We start from the raw sequence: 20,431 nt of genomic DNA on the forward strand, positions 1-20,431 counted from the left end.
GGTTGCTCAAAGCCCACCCCAACTGGCCTTGAACGTTGCCAGGTATGGGGCATCCCCAGCTTCTCTGGGCAATCTGTTTCTGCACCTTCTGAGGAAAGAATTTAGTTGTAATTTCTAATCTAAACATTTATTCAGTTTTTAAGGTATTTCCCTTATCCTATCACCCCAAGACCTTGCAAAAAGTCCCCCTCCAGCTCTTTTCTAAACTTACAATCAGATCAGAAGAGACTTTCTCAATTATAGAATGTTAAAAGGCAAGACAAATAAGGCTGTTGTTCTGGCCAGGATGATAACTCTCAAATAGCTCTGGGCAATATATGCTTAATAAAGCAAGATAACAGTATTCCATCCTAGCTGTCTAAACACTAAAATGTAGATCTGATTTCATACTGATTTAGATCAATGGTAGTGTTTTTGTCATAAATATAAAGTTATTTTACAAAATTAAGATTCCGAATTTATGCTACATAGCAAAAATCCATTGCCCATAGCTTTATGTTACAAAATTAATTCATTTAACAATAATATTTAATGCATGGAGCTAGAGCTACTAAAAGGCAATGTCTGCACAAAAATAAAAATTGGCCACCTTATTCCTCTTCACTTGCATTAAAAAAATCACTACTACTGACTCAAAAATAATTAAAATTCTACTAAAAGAACATGGAAAATTTCTATACTCACAGCTCTAAATGATGATCTACGGACAGAAACTTTTTTTTTTTTTTTAAAGAAAGTCCTTTCAGTGGTCTCCCAGCATCTTGGTTTTCAGGTTTCGAATTTTGATCTGTCCTTATGAGGGCTACAGAATTAGTTTTTCATTTTTCTCAGTTCTCATTTTCATGTAGACATATGATCCAAGAAGCTGGAAGCAATAAAAGGGCTGTGTCTTCAGTTTGGTTCATTAAGAACACAATGATCAGAACTGACTGTGGTTCAAGCACAGTTTCCACATATTTTCATTTTGCCCCCTATACAATCCTGTATTAAATATATGTTTTATGTGGTTGCATGACTTCAGCTCCATTGCTGGTGCGTGCACCAACTGACAAATGAGTAAAAATGCTTCCGATCTGTTGCCTGAAATGTTCCAAAAAGCCTTACTTTATTTTGCTTCAGGAAGTATGCTGGGGCATAATGTTCAACCAACCACAGATGACTAATATAGGCCAATAAAATAAACTACAACCAAAATGAAAATCAAAGTACTATTATATTTGAACAAGCCTGACACAGCTCTTTACTTGCAGAATTCAAAGGAGAACTAGCATAAAAATCCATTTTTAAAACAGCCACCTAACCTGCAAATTGTGTCTACCATGTTGTCCTAACTAAGGCATGATGTTAACAGTGATTTGGTTTTGTTCACCAAATATATGCTATATAAAATGGAACACAACCACTCACTTACTGTTAAAAAAATAAAACTCAGAAACCCAGCCATAACTCCTTTCCAGAATAAATACAAGAGCTTCTATAAAGTGAGTCAGGATTTAAAAAAATTTATTCCATAAAACTTAAACTAAAAACTCTTTACAATGAGCTGGTTTAGTGATATTTAAGATCACTTATTTCACAACGTCTGAGTAGTTATCAATACATTCCAAGAAAGACTGTTTGCACAGCTAATCATGACTAGTTACGAAAAAAGCAACACCTATGGAAACATATCACCTAAGGAAAAAATCCTTGCAATTAAAGACTCAGAGCTCATAAAGATGTTCCTTTAGAACATTTTGGTGTAATATGAGTAACTTCAGCAATTCTTGTGGTAAGACTACAAACCACTCTTTTGGAGTATTAATCAAAGGGCTGTACCTTTAGCTAATGAAACCGCATTAAATCTATTTCTTTTCAGAGCAAGCCTGGATTTTATCCCATCAGAATTTGAAATGGTATTTTATAGAGGAAAAGTATAACAACACACAAAGGATAAGCACTAAGCATTCTACACCTAGTCCCATGCAGGAAGTTAAACAGGAAATACCAACAACTCTGATCTGCATTAGATAAAACACCTAGACTAGTACCAAGATGACCAACACAAGAGATACAAATTTAAATTGATTCATCCACGTAAAACACTTAAATAGTGCATACCAATGAGCTAGCATTGTTCAAATCCATGCGCTTTCATATTAGCCACAGAAGGATGTGGCACAGTTCCAAAACCCACCCATGATTGTCCATAGAGAAATTTAATCTCTGCTAATCCTTACTGAAATATCCATCCTTGACTCCATTATCTTGGTTTTTTTCTGACAGAGAGGCTGAACTGCTCCTATTATTCCTATTATTAAACATTATTTAATTCAAGGCAACATTCCATGAAACTCAGTTTCATTCAAATCTGCAATCTGCCAAAATTACTAACTGTAGAAAACAGTAATTCAGGAAAGGAAAATAAAATATATTTATAGGTATAGAACTACAATTAAACAAATAAAGTTAGTTCTTCTATAAAATAAAGTTATGCTTAGGGTTTTTATATCTCTATTTAGAATTATATTAATCCAAACCAGACAGCTTTAAGAGAAATAAACAAGACTCCCACAACATTGTTTTAAAAAGTTGAAAATATATAGAAGTTATATTCTTCTATGACTCCTGACTGAATTTTTTTCCTAATCTATGCAGTTTTTGCCTTTTAACTTTTAAACCTAGACCCTACTTTCACTTTTTGAGGAAAAAAAATCCATTTCTTTTCTTGTGCTAAGAAACTAAAGCCCTGCTACCCTTAGAAAGAAGGAACAGTATCTAATTATTCTTCAAGAATTTTTATTTAAATTAAAAGAAGAAATATAAATTTGGATTAAGGTTTTTCTTTTCTTTTAAGTTAAAGAGCTTGATTTTATGTGCGTAAGAACACAAATGGTGATCAGAGTGGAGTTTTGACATTAGCATCTCTTGAACGAAGCACCATCAGTCTGACTGGTCACTTCCAAATAAAGTTGCTTCCATGAAATAGGCAGACAATTTATTACCCAACACGAATTACAAAGGAAAGTAATTATTTCATTCCATTATTTCCCATGTAAATGATTTAGTATGGGAAATTAAAAAAAAAAAAACAACAAAAAAACAAAAACCAACAAAACAAACTAAAGAGACACCAAGAAATGTGTTGTTGTTATTGTGCTTCCTTAGATAGGTTACTACAGAAGAAACAGGTAATTGGACAGAAAAAGTGAAACATGCTAGGACTATCAGCCAGAAACTGGAAAACAAAGCTTTTATATGCCAAATTGCATCCATTTTGCTCCATAAATCCTCTTCCACTTTAAACTCACTCACTACCCTCATGTATTTCTAAATAAATATTTGAGGTGAGGTCCATCAAGGTCACAAAGAGACTGGCAATCTCTTATTTAGACATAAAATCACCTAAGCAACTTCCTGTCTCCCAACTTACAAGACTGTCAATTCTTAGGTTTCAAAAGTTGCGCAAATTAGAAGAGTTTCACACACAGCTTACAACAGAAACACATACAGACAGCTTCATGTTTAGGAGCATTTTTCAAAAGAAAATTAAGTAAGACCACAATTAAATATTAAAACAATATGAGTCCCTCATGATGTCCCTTTTATGTCCTGTGTCCCAGTTCCAGAAGAAAACTAAAGTACTTCATACATGCCTTGAATCAGAGTTACATCTGAGTTTTCAGTGTTATAATCCAAATGCCAGGTTAATCAGACAAAAACAAAAAAAAACAAACCAACAACCAAAAAAAAAGAAAAAAAAAAAAAGATCATTCCAAATTGTAAGCACATCTGAAGCATAGTTTAACATTTTATAAAAGATGGCATAACTGTAATAGTTGTAGCTATCACTTGGGCACTTCCACCCAGCATCTCCTTGAAGCCCAGAGGGACAGAGCAGGACATCTACTTTGCTCTGCAGCATAAAAAGTTGTCCCCAGATGAATTAATAATCATGTGCAGAAATATCTGTATTTTCCTTAACTTGCTACTATCTAAATAAGCTTGCCCTGACCTGACCCAGTTAAACTTCTCACATCTAATGAGAACTTAAGGTAGCACAGCTGAGATCATAAAACAAGCATATGCAATTGTTGGAAGATAATCACACAGAAACTAAATCACTTCACAAGTCAGTTTTGGGGCACATTTCTACATTTTTGGATGCAAAACTCATTCAGAAAATAATTCTGACTGAAGTACTGGTAGACCTAAGAAAAACAGCACAAGCTTCCAAAAAAATTTTACTTCTATTCACTTACATGCAGATGTATGTATTATTAGCAGCTAATGTTAGGAGACTGATTTCTCATTCTAAGTCAACTGTTCTAAAATTAACACTAGAAATATTCTTCATTCTTTCACTTCCAAATAATACTTATTGCTCATTTATGATGGCATATTAGAAGAAATAAAAAAAAAAAAAAAAAAAACAAGAAGACCAGATTGTCCAGGCAATGACATGTTAACAACAAAAGGTTAACTGGGCTGCTAATGCACTGTAGATGCACATCTGATCTTAAAACTAATATAGATGTTTTGAGCTATTGATTTATAAAAATTTGACCAACATTAGACAGATGCTCATGCTTAGTATATTTCATGCTATTTCCACAACTCCTCTGCAACCAGCCCTCCTGCTATATCCCTGAAGTCACCTGAGAGATCTGAACCAAAGGAAAGACACACACACCACAGAGAAACGTCTGCAAACACCTCATTCTCCCACAAATCCAAATCACTCTGGACACTCCCTTCTATTGAGGTACTTCTCCTCATCACATAGTAAAGAGTTATGTTCACCATTTGAATACTACCTCTACATGAGCATTGGTTTTCACAGACTCCTCCTGAATATTCCCACCTTCCATCAATCTTACAGCTCAAACACCTAATGCTTTCTCTTGGGTTTTTTCCCCTATTTCCCAGCTCCCCCTATTTTTATCTTATTTAGCATGGAGACCATGGATGCTGCTTTTTTTCCCCTGTCACATCCAACATTAACAACCAAAATAATCTCCACTCCCACAAGAAAACATTTTGAAAAGAAAGACAAAGAACAGTCCTTTTAACATAGTATTGCAAGAGTTGCAACATGGAGAACATTTGGTTCTTTTAAAAATCCTGGTTCATTTGCTAGCAAAGAAACAATTGGCAGATACATGAGATATATAAGCCAGGGATACATGTTCTTAAAAAAATGTTCATTTCACTAACGTTACCATTTGTAGCTGGAAGTGCTCTGCCTTTTCTTTTTAAAGCAGTTAACATCAAATAAGGAGGCCAAAATGTCACTAATTTACCAATTTAATTAATGGAACTACCCAGATTTTCTGATTTACCATCTCACTTCTCTATCTTGAAAAGTAACCTTGATAATTTTATACGTTCATGACAATAGGCAGAGATCCCAGGTGATGCATAGCAATCTCTTTTTTTTTCCTTAAATGAAGCCACTCTGGAGATAGCGTATTTCTAATTTCTAATTATCACTCAGAAATATATTGCAAAGGAAGTACTTGTACTCAACCAGGCCCTTTAGGAAGATAGCAGGCTTTTATAAGCAGGATTGGAATCACAAATCAAACCTGTCTAAGGATAGAGCACCTGCGTCAGTGTGGGATGAAGCTCTTCGAAGAAAGGAATCATTACCACATGGTCTGAGGCATGGTGGCCCAAAATCTCACATACCACGTGACAGCGTTTAATATTAAAGGAAACAGAGATTGTTACAGTTCAAAGGTAGTCTTGGCCTAAGTCAAACCTGATTTTTTAAATCATTCAGCTTTACATTAATAATACTGTTTGTATGTTTAGAAGACTTATCTTTCTTATGAATTAGGATGAGGTCTCAGATACACAAAACAAAAATCTAACCAAAAGATGTTTCATCGAGAAATATAAAGAAGAGCAGCAACAGACTGCAACAGCAGAACCCAGGAGGAAAAACAGAAACAAATAGGGCTTATTCCTTTATCTTTACACAAATCTTTGTTGGTTTATGGCACTTAATGACAGTAATAAAATTTTAAAGGGATACCATCTCCTGTACTAAGAAAGAAAGAAGAAAAGAAAGAAAGAAGGAAAGAAAAGAAAGAAAGAAAGAAAAGAAAGAAAGAAAGAAAGAAAGAAAGAAAGAAAGAAAGAAAGAAAGAAAGAAAGAAAGAAAGAAAGAAAGAAAGAAAGAAAGAAAGAAAGAAAGAAAGAAAGAAAGAAAGAAAGAAAGAAAGAATAAAAACAAAACAACCCTCCCCCCCACAACCTAGATCTAATAGTTCTGTTTGTAATTAACTTCCTGTTCAGCAAGTTTGTTAATTGTGATTTCTTGTGCATATATTCTAGTTATTTCAGCTGGCCACAATCACCTACTCCATCTTCCTTTTCTTAGGCTTCTCTACTGTGTGCTGAGCTCTGCTTCATTAGATTTTCCAGGTGATATTTTAATAAAGAGATTTAGATAGAGAGATGACAAACACAGCAGCTAAACTTTAGCTGGAGGCAAAAGTGCCTCTGCCTAACCATGCCGCAGTAACCTCAAGTAAACAACTTGTTTTGTCCTGTTGGCAACCAGACTTCCTACAGGGCTGGCTGCCCTCCTTTTTCACACCTTCCACTGTCATGTAAATCCAGGAGGAAAAAGCCAGATGAGTTTCAACACGGACACTGAAAGACTTCATTCATCCAGGAGCACTACCGCATCTCTTTGGTTCTCCAACCTTATGCGGAGGTAGAAAGCACTAATCTCTTGTCCAACGCTTTATCTTCCCGGGGATGTTCGTTTTTTGTTTTTTGGGGTTTTTTTTTGTTCCGAGGGAAAAAGACTTCAAACCCTTTCACAACAGAGCAAAGCTGCTTTCAGTTCTAACATTACCACTCATGTCCTACCTTGCTCACCAATTTATAGTGATCACAAATTTTATATTGCCCATTTAAGCATGTTTAAAACACAAATAAGGCATATTTTAAAGTCAACAAAGCAGATCTTGTTGAAGCTGTGACTTGTCAGTATGGGATACTCATTGAGTACCCTCATTCACACATTTATTTCTGTCCTTCACAGTAAAGTTTCCTTTCTCTAACAAACTCACAATGAAACAGTAGGCAGACTACTTCTATTTGTTCTCCCTTCGTTTAACGATCCCAGGAAGCTGGGTGAATAGGAGAGAGTTTGTACTTAATTTCATCCTGGCAGCCTGTAAGTATAATCCTATTGAATTTTATAATCCTCCTTCTGCAATGTCAAAATCCAGCATGTATGTATCATATGGACCAAAAAGACTGCTAACATTCTCTTTTCTTTACCCTTTTATGAAAAATTGTTGGTGATCTCTGTTTTCTAATGCTTACCACCAGCATAAAAGAAGCTGTAATTGTCTCAAATTCCTTTTGGAAAGCATCTGGTGTGGAAGTTACTCAATACGGATGTGTAACTGCAAGGGTCACTGAGGTGGGGAGGAAGGGGCACTACATTTGGTTGACAAAAGGCTGGGTATTTAACCCATTTCAGCTTGCATGTGGGTACTGTATGATTCAGGATGTGTAATGGGGTAGTTGCATTCCAGCCTGATCGAAGCAAGAAGTCTATTTAAGTCTCAGAGCATTACAGGGAGACCTCACATCCTGTAATAGCACAGCTTCCCTGGGCAATGCATGAAGCCCAAATGTATGAGTTGTTCTGACCACCTGCTCACAGAGGCAGACAAAAGCAGAGATACTCACAAAAGCAAGACTTTAGCTTGCATGTCCACCACACAGCAAACAGACTCATTACTCACACCACAGGCAAACAGCCTATTCATCCTCAATGCATCAGATCCCATGCCAGGAAAGGAACTTTCCAGCAGGTTAAATATTGCACTGCCACTGAAAGCTGTGCAACCAAAAGGAAGAGAAGTTCAGGATAGCTTTCCAAAACTTTTTGACCTGTCCAAAAATTCAAGTATACTTGCCATGTCAGACACTACTCTCATTACAGGAATTACAAGGAAGTGTAACAATTTATTCATGGGGATTTTTCCCATATAAAAATGTTGAAACGCTAGGGTTAAAATCCCTGTCTAGGAAGAAAGACGTCAAAACACAGATTCAGCTTTTTCTTAGGCTGAATCCTATCCCCAAAAGTGATTGTGTGCAGAATTGTAGGAAAACATAAACTTCTTAATAGATTTTATTACTATTATTCATTCCAATTTCATTGTGCTTGTTCTGAGACAAGCTTCAAAGTCCGACTGTCTTCAATGGAGAGGTACAAAATAATAATTCCAGTTTTTTAGAAGCTCTAGTGTCCTGAATGTAAGGGACATGTGAAATTAGAATATCTTAAGAAGTCTAAATATTTTAATGCATCATTTGTCATTCAATTACTAGTAGTTAATAACACTAATCTTCAAAACTAATCTTCACAAACTTTGTATCAGAAGTAAAAAAAGATATGCATTTCCTGTAGAGCTGCTTCAGTTTTTTTTCAAATCTTACTGAAGTGCTATGCAACCCTTCCATTGGCCATTAAAAGGCACATACATTTTTCACATCCTTATTTACTTGTTTTATTGTAAAAGTAGGACATTACAATTAGAAATGTTCATTGAAATGCTGCCCTCCAATGATACTTGGCACATTTCTGCATGGCACAGAACAATTGTCATCCATTCTTTTGATGATCCTGGCAGCATTGCTTTGGATAGGGCTACTTAAGTGAAGTACTTGTCTATATCGTTTTAAAACCTCCTTGTCACTGGCAGTGAGGCAGTGAGGCCTAATAAAAGCACCACACACTTCAGTAGAGAGCTCTTCCCTGGACTGGAGATATGCTAAGACTTGTTCCAACTCAAGTCACTGTGAGAATGCACATTACTTTTAATAGCAAATTGTATTTTACACAGATTCATCCGAACTATAAATATGCTGTTGCTTGATTCACTTTCTTATGATCCAGTGAAAATCAGATGAACTTCAAAACTTCTCTCCAGTAAACTAACCCAAATGTCAATGTTGTCTTCTTAGGTGGAGCCCCAGAGATGTTCTTAGACAGCTTGCAAGAAGCTGAGATGAACAGCACAGCAGCCAGGAGCTGCATTGTTCTGTCCATTCCCTGTGTCTACATTTGCTCCTGTTTGCACTTCCTGGAAGTCTAAACATGCCCCATTACTTTAGAAATAAAAAGCCATTCAGATCCTTTCTCGGCCCAAACAGAAATAGCTGTTCTCTATTTATTGCAGACTGCTTCAGTGAAAAGAAGAAGAAATGTTGGGGAAATCCCTGCCAGTACACAGCCACAGAGTACTACTGAAGGAATTACTTACTGAGAAAAAACTGTAGTCATACCTCTCTTTTTGAAATGAAATGAGTAGGGGATAAAGCACATATATGCCACATTTACAGAACTCTGTGGTAAAAGCAGTGAGACTACTTCAGCTTTCATTCTAGCAGTAGATACAGGACCAGCAGTCTGATTTTTTAATTCTAAGTCCACAGTAAATTTCTCCTACAGCACGCTATACAAAATTACCATATATATATATATATATATATATGTATCACCAGCCACAAATAAAACTGTCCAATAACCTTTGACACAATTTTCTTCTTTTTTCAAATATTATGTCAGAACACAAGCAAACAGAAGAAATAACCATTTAAATAATTAATGGTCCAGCTCTTCAATTCATCACTTACAGAAGAACAGTCTCAGTGGCATCAGCAGGACTGTTTACATCCTGATATTTGGCTAGCCATGAACAAGAAGTAGGCAGTCAGCATGCAGATGGGAGAATCCTTGGAAACCTCTCCTTAATCATCTTCCCACAGCACCAGTGCAGAATCCCAAAATGTACTCAGAGTAAATCTCACTGAGCTTCAAAGAGATGTAAGTCTCCAGAAGTGTTTTACCAAGGAGTTGGAGAGGACTGTCACTACTGATCATGTGAGCTCTTAAACTGCTCAGGTCACCATGATGAAGTTTCTAGATAGTCCATGCATATCTCCAACCTATAGATTCATTACAAAATAACCACTTAGTTAAGTTTTGTTTGTTAAGATTAAGCACCTTAATGAAGACACTTCTGAATACTTGCAGTCAGAATTTGGTTAGTAATTATCCATGAGTACAGCGTTCATTTCTCACTTGTATTTTGGCATGACTTTCATAAGGCATTAGGAGCCCCATTAATATTACCCCTCCATACTGGTTCTTGATAAGCAGCTTTAAAAAAAAAACCTAACACTATTGAAGCTCTCAAGAACTGTGAAATAATATAGGGAAGCTTTAATGCTGTCCTTTATGTGAGATGCTTTACACAAATGCAACCAGTGAAATATTCAAAAAGTATCTAAATTTCAGCTTCAGAGGGTAAGGTCTTTAACATCTGCAGCAATATTCTTCTTTCTATGTACATAAATGGATTACTACACAGACATTTTTCTCCCACTATTTCCTGAATATCACTGGCACATGAGGTCACTATGCCTTGAGAAACTGAACTGATACCAGTATCCTATGTGGATGGTACAATAATTTGACCTAAGGCCTCTCTTTAATTTATTGAAGATGCAGTATCTTTTGACAAAACTAGTCCTACAGCAATAGCCACACATCTGTACTGCCAGGTATGACCTTTCCCTGCATATGGTGGCCAAACCACTACACTCCTCCACCATTTTTCCTGCACAGAATAATCACTATTGTCTGTCAGACAACAGTTAATCTTTTTGGTCAGTAAAAAGACTCACTGAAAGGCTATTTCTGAAGAGCAGAATGGCATAATCTAAGCTGCATATCAGCCCACATTTGACTTTCCAAAGTGCATGCAGCTTACTAAACCTAACCCAAGGTCTGCAAGGCTTTGAAATGAGAGTGCATCTAAGACACTCGTATTTTCTCTGAAATGTCTTTATATTTAAAATGAAAAAATAAATTTTAATTCCAGTAACTAAAATCAAATATTTTTGGGGACAAGTTTCAATGTTATTTTACATGTTAAAAAAAGAAAATGTAGTTTGAAATACAGCTTGCCTCTATTTGCAGGTTCAGGCCTAGATGAAACATGGTGGAATATCCAACGCATGTTAGGATGTTTTTTCAATACTCTTGGAAACTCAGCAACTTACATATGTAATAGAGCCCAAGCAATGACTGAATAAAGAATGACAAATAGCTTAGGATTTGTTATGACAACTTTGACATAATAGCACTGTGCAATTTTTTTTAACTAAGCCTGACACAGCAACACTCTCAGGAAGAACAGCTGCTTAACTATTTCACCACAAACAGGACAGTGCAGTTGAGGATCATGACAACACCAGTCAACATCAGCAACAGCTGACAATTTTATTTGAGATACACAGAACATCTTTATGTTTCGGCTGCAGTTTTCTAGATGGAGAGCATGATTTGGGCACATGCACACTTAGATGGCCAAAGGCTTTGGAATAAGCTGGTATTCCTAGTAAAGTCTAACAGTATCAATAATTACTAATACGGCTGTCTAAAAACTGGGATCTATCCAAAAAGTGAATCAATTTATATAATAAATCAGAGGTGTTACAGACATGCAATGATGTACATGGCTTTTGAATAGACACAATAAAAAGGTGATAATTATTTCTACCAATTTCTTTACAAAGATTTTCTCACCTAATTTTACCCAAACACAATGTAGAAGGAAGCAAAACTCTCAAAATAAGAAGGAGCATAGAAGTCAAATGCTTTTCATGAACACAAAACTCTTTTACCCAATTGTTTTCAAACCACCATCAATTGACTTTCAATATTTTTCTCCACAATTAATTCTACTACTTTGCTTCGGAAAATCTGACAAAATATCAATAATTAGATGCCAACCACTTAGAGTTGTGTGAAACTTGGCAGTTTCACTTTGCAGGAGTGCAGGCAAATATTTTATTTGGTGTCAATCCACCATTTTCAGTTTGTGTTGATTTTTGAATAAGTTCAAATAGGCAAATGAATAAGCAGTCAAAATTTCCATATTTTACCTGGTTTCTCTTCATGGCCATACAAATAAAAAGGCATATCTTCATGAATCAGCAATGGAGAAAGTCAGATGTTTAAATTCAGAAAGAAATACAAGGAAAAATCTATCATGCAGTTATGGTGACCTACACCCAAATCCCAGAATTATGGAGGATATTAACCCTCTCCAGCAGCACTACTTTTCTATTCTAAGTTCTGTTAAGTGCTCCAAGAATGTGCATTTATTATGCTACATAAAGGCCCCAAATGATAGTAGCCCCAAAATAATAGTAGCAATAATTAGGGTTTTTTAAGGTCCTGCCAGCATTCTATACCATCACAGGTAAACTTTTTTCTTTCTACACTTTCCACCCACCTGCAAGTACCTTAGGATGACTGCTCTTTGGATCATCACTGCTGTTGTCAGTGCACCCAATTCTGCTCTCTATCCAGCAAAACTCATGATTGATGCAACAGAAATCATAGCAGGGGGGAGCTTGTTTTAAATAAGTGAGTATGCCACAGAAGTAATAACAATTGAAAAGGTCTGATTGTATTAAGGTTTCTGCTGAGAACTTACTCATTGCATTCTTCTGTAAAGGAGTTAAAAGGACAGAAGTCCCAAATTCAAGTAACTACAGGTACCACATGTGAGAAGCTGTGAGGTAGAGAAAAAAGGCCAAAGAGGTGAAAGTAAAGGAGTAATGAAAATGAGAAAGGAGACATTGGTAAAATACTGCTAGAAATAAAAAAGACAGAACAGTTTGAAAACTGAGCTGCAGAAGGAAGATAATTCAAATAAGGGAAATAACTTTAGAATACAGGATGAGAATGAAGAACAAATAGATTACAGATGGACTACAGGAGAGATGATGAGACAGAGAAAATAAAGGAGACAGAGCATGGAGGTATCTAATTACAGAACTCATTGAAGGCAAGATAAAATTACACATGGGGATGAGAAAAGTTTAAGAAATGGAAATCCAGAACCAGAAAGGTACCTATCTGGAAACAGGATAAATAATATCACCATTGTACAGGCTAAAGGCAGAATTAGGAATTGAGAAATGTTATGAGAAGTGTATGAATAGGAAAACTGTTAAAAAATTAAGTTAGGTACAGAGGCAGGACCCAAGATGCTACCCAGAAAGAAAGAAGACCTTAGGAAAGGAATGCGAATGAAAAGAAATAGATGAAGCAGGGACTTGGATGCAGGCCTAGGTGCATGCAAGGTCATCTTACCAGTCCACCACAGGTACTGAAGGAGGCGAAGGAGCCCGGGTAGCGGAGGACAGCCCCACTGTAATAACAAGCTCTCTCAGGTTGCAACTGTGTGGCACTGGGTGGAGTTTTGCCCTCACCCCCAAGCCGCTCTTCCACAGCAAAGCCAGGAGCCAGGAAGCGGCTGTCCCTCTTGAGCAGCAGGTATAGTTCCCGAGCAAAAGCTGGGATCCTCAGCAGCACTTCATCTCCATCCTCTGCTGAAGGTGGTGGTGGGGGGGATGGTGGTGGTGGCAACTGAGAGGCAGCACCAGACCCCTGGGGCAGGGGGGACCAGTGGTAAAACTCCTGAGACTCATACTCATCCTCAGTGTCCTCTTCCTCTGCTGCCTCCCCTACAGCCTGTGCCTGCCCATCCACCGAGGAGGAGACTGAACGCACCTCTCGGGAGCTGCCAGCTGCTGGGCTGGGTGTGACTGGGCCACTGAAAGTGCTGCTTCGGTTCCCACTACTGGGATCAACGTTGCAACCCCCACCACCACCACTGCCACCCGTTGGCTCCTGCTGGCCTGGGCTCCACAGTGCAGGGAAGACGATCTCCCACTCCTCAGTCTCTTCTGAAGCATGGAGACCTGTGAGAAATGCAGCAGATGCTTTAAATGAGTGAAGCACTGAACAGCATCCAGTGCCTGCTAAAAACCTTCACCTTTGCCCACCATAAGGTGGTCCTTCTAAGTCCAAGACCAACAGGCATGCCAGATAACATATAGTGGGGTTCATTTGCTCCTTGCATCTCGTCCTTATGCAGAGCAGGGGGGCCAGCTGTTGGATGGGTCTGTTCTGTTGATGCATCTGGAACACACAAGGTTCTGCAGAACATAGAGAAAGCTGGACCTCAAGCTGGGCAGAAGCTGTGTTTGTACCAGTAGCTGGGGATGTCTTTCCTTTTGATCACCACCTCCATGCAAGGAAAGTTGCATAAACCCTTCATCATTTAGACAAAGCAACAACTGTTTCATATAGCTAAAATAAAATTGCTGGGGAAAACCTGAACAAATTTGAAAATTTCAACCTTCTCAGCATGCCGTGCAAGACCCATTATGCCTCCCAAAGTTTGGCCAAATACACACACACCATGGCTGCACATACAAGTAGCAGTTGCATGCACATGCTCTATGATGATCATTCTTATAACGAAACTGAATGAGAATCACTTACTACTGATACTTGCATATCCCAAACACTCTACATCACAATACAACCAAAGTCCAGCATGCCAGCATTATGTTTACAAAGATCTGAGTACACACAACCTACACTAACCTGAGGCAGGAAACAGTTTTATTTACACATTCATCGCACACTCTAGGAACAGCACAGCCAGGAGAGATGACAGGGCTGCTTGTGGAAATCAGGTCTCGTAAAGAGCAGCGCTGCGCAGTGCACTCTCACAGCCAAGGCGCACACTATCTGATCACCCATCGCTTATGGGGGGCGGGCGCGGTTAACAATGGCCAGGTACCGCAACCGGCAGCCGCGGGGCGCGGAGGCCGCCCCGGGCTCGGCCCGTCCCGCGAAAGGCGCGCACTTACCTGCGCCGAGCCCGCTTGACAGCACGCACAGCTGGTAGAACACGCAGCAGACGCGGCTCAGGCGCATCCTTCCTCCCAGCGCCATCGGCTCCGCGCCCGCGGGACGCCCGCTGGCAAGACACGCAGGGCCGTGCTGAGTCGTGCCGGGCCGAGCGGGGAGTGCCGTGGGGCGCAGCCACCTGGGCGCCCGCGGAGAAACTCGGGAGAGCGCAAGCGGCGCGTCCCGGCGGGGCGGGCAGGCAGCACCGGCGGAGCGGGATGCGCAGCGCACGGCGGCCGGGCGCGTGTGTGTGTGTGTGTGTGCGTGTCTCTGTCCGTCTGTCCGTCTGCGTGTGCGTGTCCGTGTGTGTGCGCGTCTGCGTGTGCGTGGGCGCGGGCAGGCAGCAGGAGCGCGGCCCGTGCGCGCACACAGCGCCCGGCGGCGGGCGGGCAGCTGCGCCCCGGCGGCAGCGACCGCGCTGCCCCCGCCCGCCGCTCGCCCCCACGGGGCGGGACGCGCCGGGCCCCGTCCCGTCCGGCCCCGCCCCGCCCCGCCCGGGCGGGCACCCGCCGCGGCCCCCCTTCCCTCGCCCCGCCGCAACCCCGCCGCCGGGCCGCGGGCAGGCGCCCGGGCGGGTCCGCGGGCGGCCGAGCCCCGGCCGCGGTGCCGGAGACGGCGCTCCGCAGCCTGCCGCCCCTCCCGTCTGCGAGGGGCGCGCACCGGTGCGCCCCGGCTGCGGGAAGGGCTCCCCTCATCCCCGTCGCCGGCAAGGCGCTCAGGGGAGCCTTCGCCTAAATTCAGGGAGCAGCAGACACTGACTGCTTTTGCCTAGTTTTGTGTAATTTGATTCTAAACTCCTTTTGCCCCCACCACGCAGCTCTCCATGGAAACCCATCACTTTCCACCCCGGCCCTTGTCAGCAGAGGAACGAGTAAATGAGGAGCTGAGCAAAAACTTTAGCTGCACATCTAGCATCAGCATGAACTGCAAAAGCGACAGGTAAACACGTCCCTCTAAAAGTCGGTTTTTGTCATAACTTCTGCTGCTTAACCTACTGTTCTTAATGTCAAAGGTGATTGTTGTGCCTTAGGGGAAGGCAGAGCAATCCAGTTCGGTGAGGAAAGCCATCTGTGCCGTTAAGGGGAAGCAAAGAAGTTGCAAGAATTCTTTCTAGAAGTTAGTTGTGTAAAATGAAAAGCAAAACATACAAACAAACAAAAATCACGTGTTACAGCTCCAAATAAAAAACACGTTTAGACTCCACAGAAGCCAAATGCAGCTGGCTTTTGGTCTCTGCTCTGCTCGATAGCTGCTTGAAACGTATGCTGCATGGATAGGTATTCTCAGCTGGCTCCAAATAGTATTTTTTTATTATTATTTCATTTTATAGGGGGAAAAGGTTATCACACACTGGTCTTTTTGTCTTTTTCTTTTTTCTTTTTTTTTTTTTTTTCCATTTCAGCCAACTAACACTGAGCAAAATCAGAGGGACACAGTGAAAACAAGATTAATTGATTAGGAAGAAGGGAGCTTTTCAGGGCTGTAAACTGGTATTTGCCTGATAATTAAGTGACCTTAAAATGCATTTCAATTGAAGTTTTGTTTTCCAAATAAATAAAACATATGTACTAATTTACAGTGGAATTAGTTAATAGGCCAAATCCTGCAGCCTTTTCATAGCCACAACTATCCTTACAACTGATCAGGAAATGCTACAAAATGCGGTTTATAAACTTCTGTGAAAGTATTAGAAACAAATTCCGGTTTTATTTTTGTTATAAGAAATCAGAATGTACAGGCAAGATGCAAAAATGCACAGAGAGGACCTTTGCTCTGCATTCAGTTACATCACAAAATACATTAATAGATAACAAGGGGGAATAAGGTAAAAAATATATGGCATGTGAATGTGCTTACTTTAAAACTGAATTGCTGTGACTGTTTCCAATCTGCTAAAGTTGTTGATCCCTTTGGACAAGATTCTGCTTCTCTTGTTCACATGTATAATCTTACTAAAAAGACACAAAACACTGGTTTTGACAATAATGTAAGGAGAATTTGGCCTTTTCAACACAAACTGCAAAAGATAAAGACATTTTAAAAAATGCCAGTTGAGAAAGACTTTCATGTGTTTGACTTCATCACCAGCCAAAGAAAAAAGTACATTTCCAATAATTCTCCACATATGAATACAGGGCAAGCTAAAATCAACATGGAGCTGCAACAAATTTCTTCAGTTCATTTTATGTTTTGTTTTTATCGTTTCAATAGTTAAAGTAAAAATATAGGGGGAAGTTCTCTATGTTTACGTTTGGGGAAAGTGCACTATAAAATAGAGCCCCTACTGGTGTTCATTAGTTTTAACAGAGAGTCTGGTCATAGGTTAATGCTGGTAGATGATATTGTAGCCCACCACATGCTAACTGTAGTCACTGTGAGACTAGTGCAGGGAAGCCTGTCTCAAAGAGAGTTAGAATTAAGGGAACAAAACAATTATTTCATACCGCAGTCAGTTTGCAGAGAGAATAATATTGTATCCGTGTGTACTCTACAAAACACTATTTTCTAAGTCAGAAAGCCATTCCAACTCTGCAAAATAGTTTTTACTTTACCAAAGATGTGGTACAGGAGGTGTTATTAACTATGCATTTGTAAAATTGGAAGAAATAGTATCTTCAAACTTGGTACAAAAGGAAATGCAAAGAAAAATTGTCTGCCCCACTAAATTCTTAAAACTGAATCACCCATCTGAAAGGTCAAAGCCTTTTGGCATTTCACGAGATTTGTGCAGAATCACAAATGTAAAGCATGTGTTAATTTGTAAAATACAACAATTATTCAGAACCATCTCACTGATATGAGAAAAAAAATCCACAGAAAATTAAGTAAAGAATATGTCCTTGTCAGTCCTTCCTGACTGGGATTAATCAACCCAATTTTGTTGAAATCAATATCAATTTGGCAATTTCCTTTTGTTTAGTTCTCCCTGATGTTAAATTTACGAAACTGTACCATCAGTCCCTTAAGGACTGTCAGATCAAGGATTCTGCCAGTCCCCTCCACAGGCTGACTTTCCATTTCTTCAGTATGCCAAGATCATTCATGATCACTGATAATACAATATAGACATCTCAAGCCATCTTTTGAAGATATCAGTATGATTCTTCAACTTTCACACCCTTCACTCCATGGTTTTATCTAAATCTGTGCTGCAGTTTCTGTCTTACCTTTCAAAAGCAAGGGCCCAATCTCTGTTTCCCCTGGACCCTCATTTCATTTACTATCTGTTAGGAGTGATTTATTTCTGAGGATTAAGGTAAGTATTGACAGATCATTCTATAGAATTCAAAATATCAGCTTCTAGCAATATAAACACTACCACCAGTCAGAGACTTTCATTGGTTTGTTTTTTCTCCTTACTTAACCATTTAACTGTAAAAGCTCACACAAATTTATGCATAAGAAAGGGTTTTAAGATTACCTGAACTTTTCATTATATACAAGATTTCCTCCAGTAATTGTTGCCAAAAATCCAGAAACCTTTAATCCTCTTCACAAGGATATAGTTATTAATTATTTTTGCATATGCTTTATATGTAACTATTGAACTAGGATACCACTGATTTTTAAAAAATCCTTAAGCATATTTGTTTCAGATTTTTACAACTTAAGAAGATTTTCTGGATGGATGGAAGAAATCAATTCTGATTTGAATGGTGCTTACTACATTAAGGCCACATATCATATGTCCACTGAGATTAGAAACAGAAACTCACATCTTCCTGTTTCTGGGGTGTTTTACAAATGTTATCTCAGTCTAAATAAACTTGTTTCAAAGAAGATTGTACAAAATGTCTTCTGATGGAAAAGATACATGGGAACCAATGCTGCAAATTTTCTCTACCTAAGCATGAATGAAAAGAAGTTTTTTCCCTTTTAGAAAATGCTGTATTCCCTATCTCTTCAACTGAACAGTGAATTTCCACTGTCCACTAACTCACAAACTCTGAAAATTTAGTCTGTAATTCTATACCTTTATTTACAAGCTCAACATGAAGGTTTATTTAAAAGGCATGTATTTAAGATCGCTTCAAAAAACTTCTTTTGCAGCTCTTACTGCAGAGCAGATCTTAGAGTTACATCTGAACTCAGTAGTACAATCAGATGACCTGCTGAGTAAGATATGTGTCAAACTGGTGTGAGCTTAATACCTCCACTTTAAAGTGCATCGACTTTGAAAGGGCAAATTAAGCCCATAGCAACTCAATGTCACTATACCACACCACTACTTCTTATGATTCAGTTGAATTTAGTAAATTCAATTGAAGCAATATTTACTCCCAAGTTGTTGCCTTGTGAGTTACTTCTCAAAGTCATATTGATCAGTTTGGGGATAGTAGTAGCTAAAAATATGTTGTCAACACAATATTCACCCTATTTATTTAGAATGCTTCACCAAGTCACCACTTAATTAGAATAGTCTTTCAAAACTCTTTTATTACATCCTTTTAATTTAGTGATTTCTTAAAAAAAACCAAAAGATGCTTGGCAATTGTTTACATTTTGACAGAAAGCTGTACAATGGCAGGTAGTAAAGTACTCTACTCAAGCTGAAACCACTTTAAAGACAGCCAGGCACTCTGTGTGAACCTGAGTTCCACACAGCTTTCCAAGCTAAAGTTTTCTCTCAAAGTGGAGCTTCTTCAGATTCCTTAACTGAATCATCTAACAGGCAGATATGTCACCCGATCAATTATGGCAAACAGGCTACTTCAGAATGATCAACAAATAGTTCCCATTTTTTGGAACATCTTAAAGGGGCAAGGCTTCAAATTTGAAACCCGCAACTCATCTCTTGGAGAAAAAAAAAATTCTTTTCTAAGAATCACAGCATCATTTAGGTTGAAAAAGACCTCTGAGATCATCAAACCTTTGCCTTTAGAGAGTATAGAAAAGATGCTATATCAGAGAATATATATGGAGAATAATTCACATTGTTGATTAACATTGTATGGTTCTTCTTGACAATTACATTTTAAAATAATACAGTAATCCTTTTTTAAAATGCATCTACAAAATAAAAACAGTTTGGAACTGTAGCATAATTTATAAATGTATATGAGCATATGGAAATGATAACTACTGAAAAAAAGTAATTATGGAATATACTCTTAAAAAAGGCTTAATGGACACAAATTTTCAGAGTGGAGGCAAGTCTTTCCCCAAAACAAAGATTATGAAACTTAGCTCCTCTTCCAAACTGTAGGAATAGTTTAGAAGAACAAAGAAATTTTTCATCCATCATTAAAAGTGGTGAAAACGGTTCCTGTAGGAAAATCATGTCATTTGTAGCATTAGTATTAAAAAAAACAACACAAAGCACCTAAAACTTCTTCTAATTCATATCAGAAGCAAAATCAGAAAATTTGACAAGGTGACTTCATGATCTCTCTGCCCACACATCCCCCTACATTTAAAGGAGGTGGAAACAACAGGCAGAAATACAAATCTTATAAGTAAAAATTTTTGGTAGGAACTGCAAACATCTGAAACTGAGTACAAAACTGAGCATTATAATAAAAGCAGAATTATTGCCAACTACATTAGTTTATTAGTGAATGCTAGGTCTGCTATGTTTAAAGTAGTAAGTTTAAAATATTTGATAAGCCAGTTATCCCAACCCTACTAATG

The 20,431-nt window shown here is 38.7% G+C and overlaps 1 protein-coding gene across 1 annotated transcript in view; it reads right to left on the minus strand.

Moving 5' to 3' along the window:
* Nucleotides 1–15,175, minus strand: part of ADAMTS19 (ADAM metallopeptidase with thrombospondin type 1 motif 19) — a 130,897-nt gene extending 115,722 nt beyond the window's left edge. Inside the window, exons 1-2 of the mRNA XM_064735615.1 lie at nt 14,761–15,175; nt 13,190–13,800 (exon numbers count right to left, since the gene is read on the minus strand). Of these exons, the coding sequence (XP_064591685.1) occupies nt 13,190–13,800; nt 14,761–14,845 (696 nt within the window). The 5' untranslated portion in view covers nt 14,846–15,175. The remainder of the gene's footprint in view (nt 1–13,189; nt 13,801–14,760) is intronic.
* Between the last annotated feature and the right edge of the window lie 5,256 nt (nt 15,176–20,431).

This window comes from Zonotrichia leucophrys, chromosome Z, assembly GCF_028769735.1.
Source record: "Zonotrichia leucophrys gambelii isolate GWCS_2022_RI chromosome Z, RI_Zleu_2.0, whole genome shotgun sequence".
Taxonomy (NCBI): Eukaryota; Metazoa; Chordata; class Aves; order Passeriformes; family Passerellidae; genus Zonotrichia; species Zonotrichia leucophrys.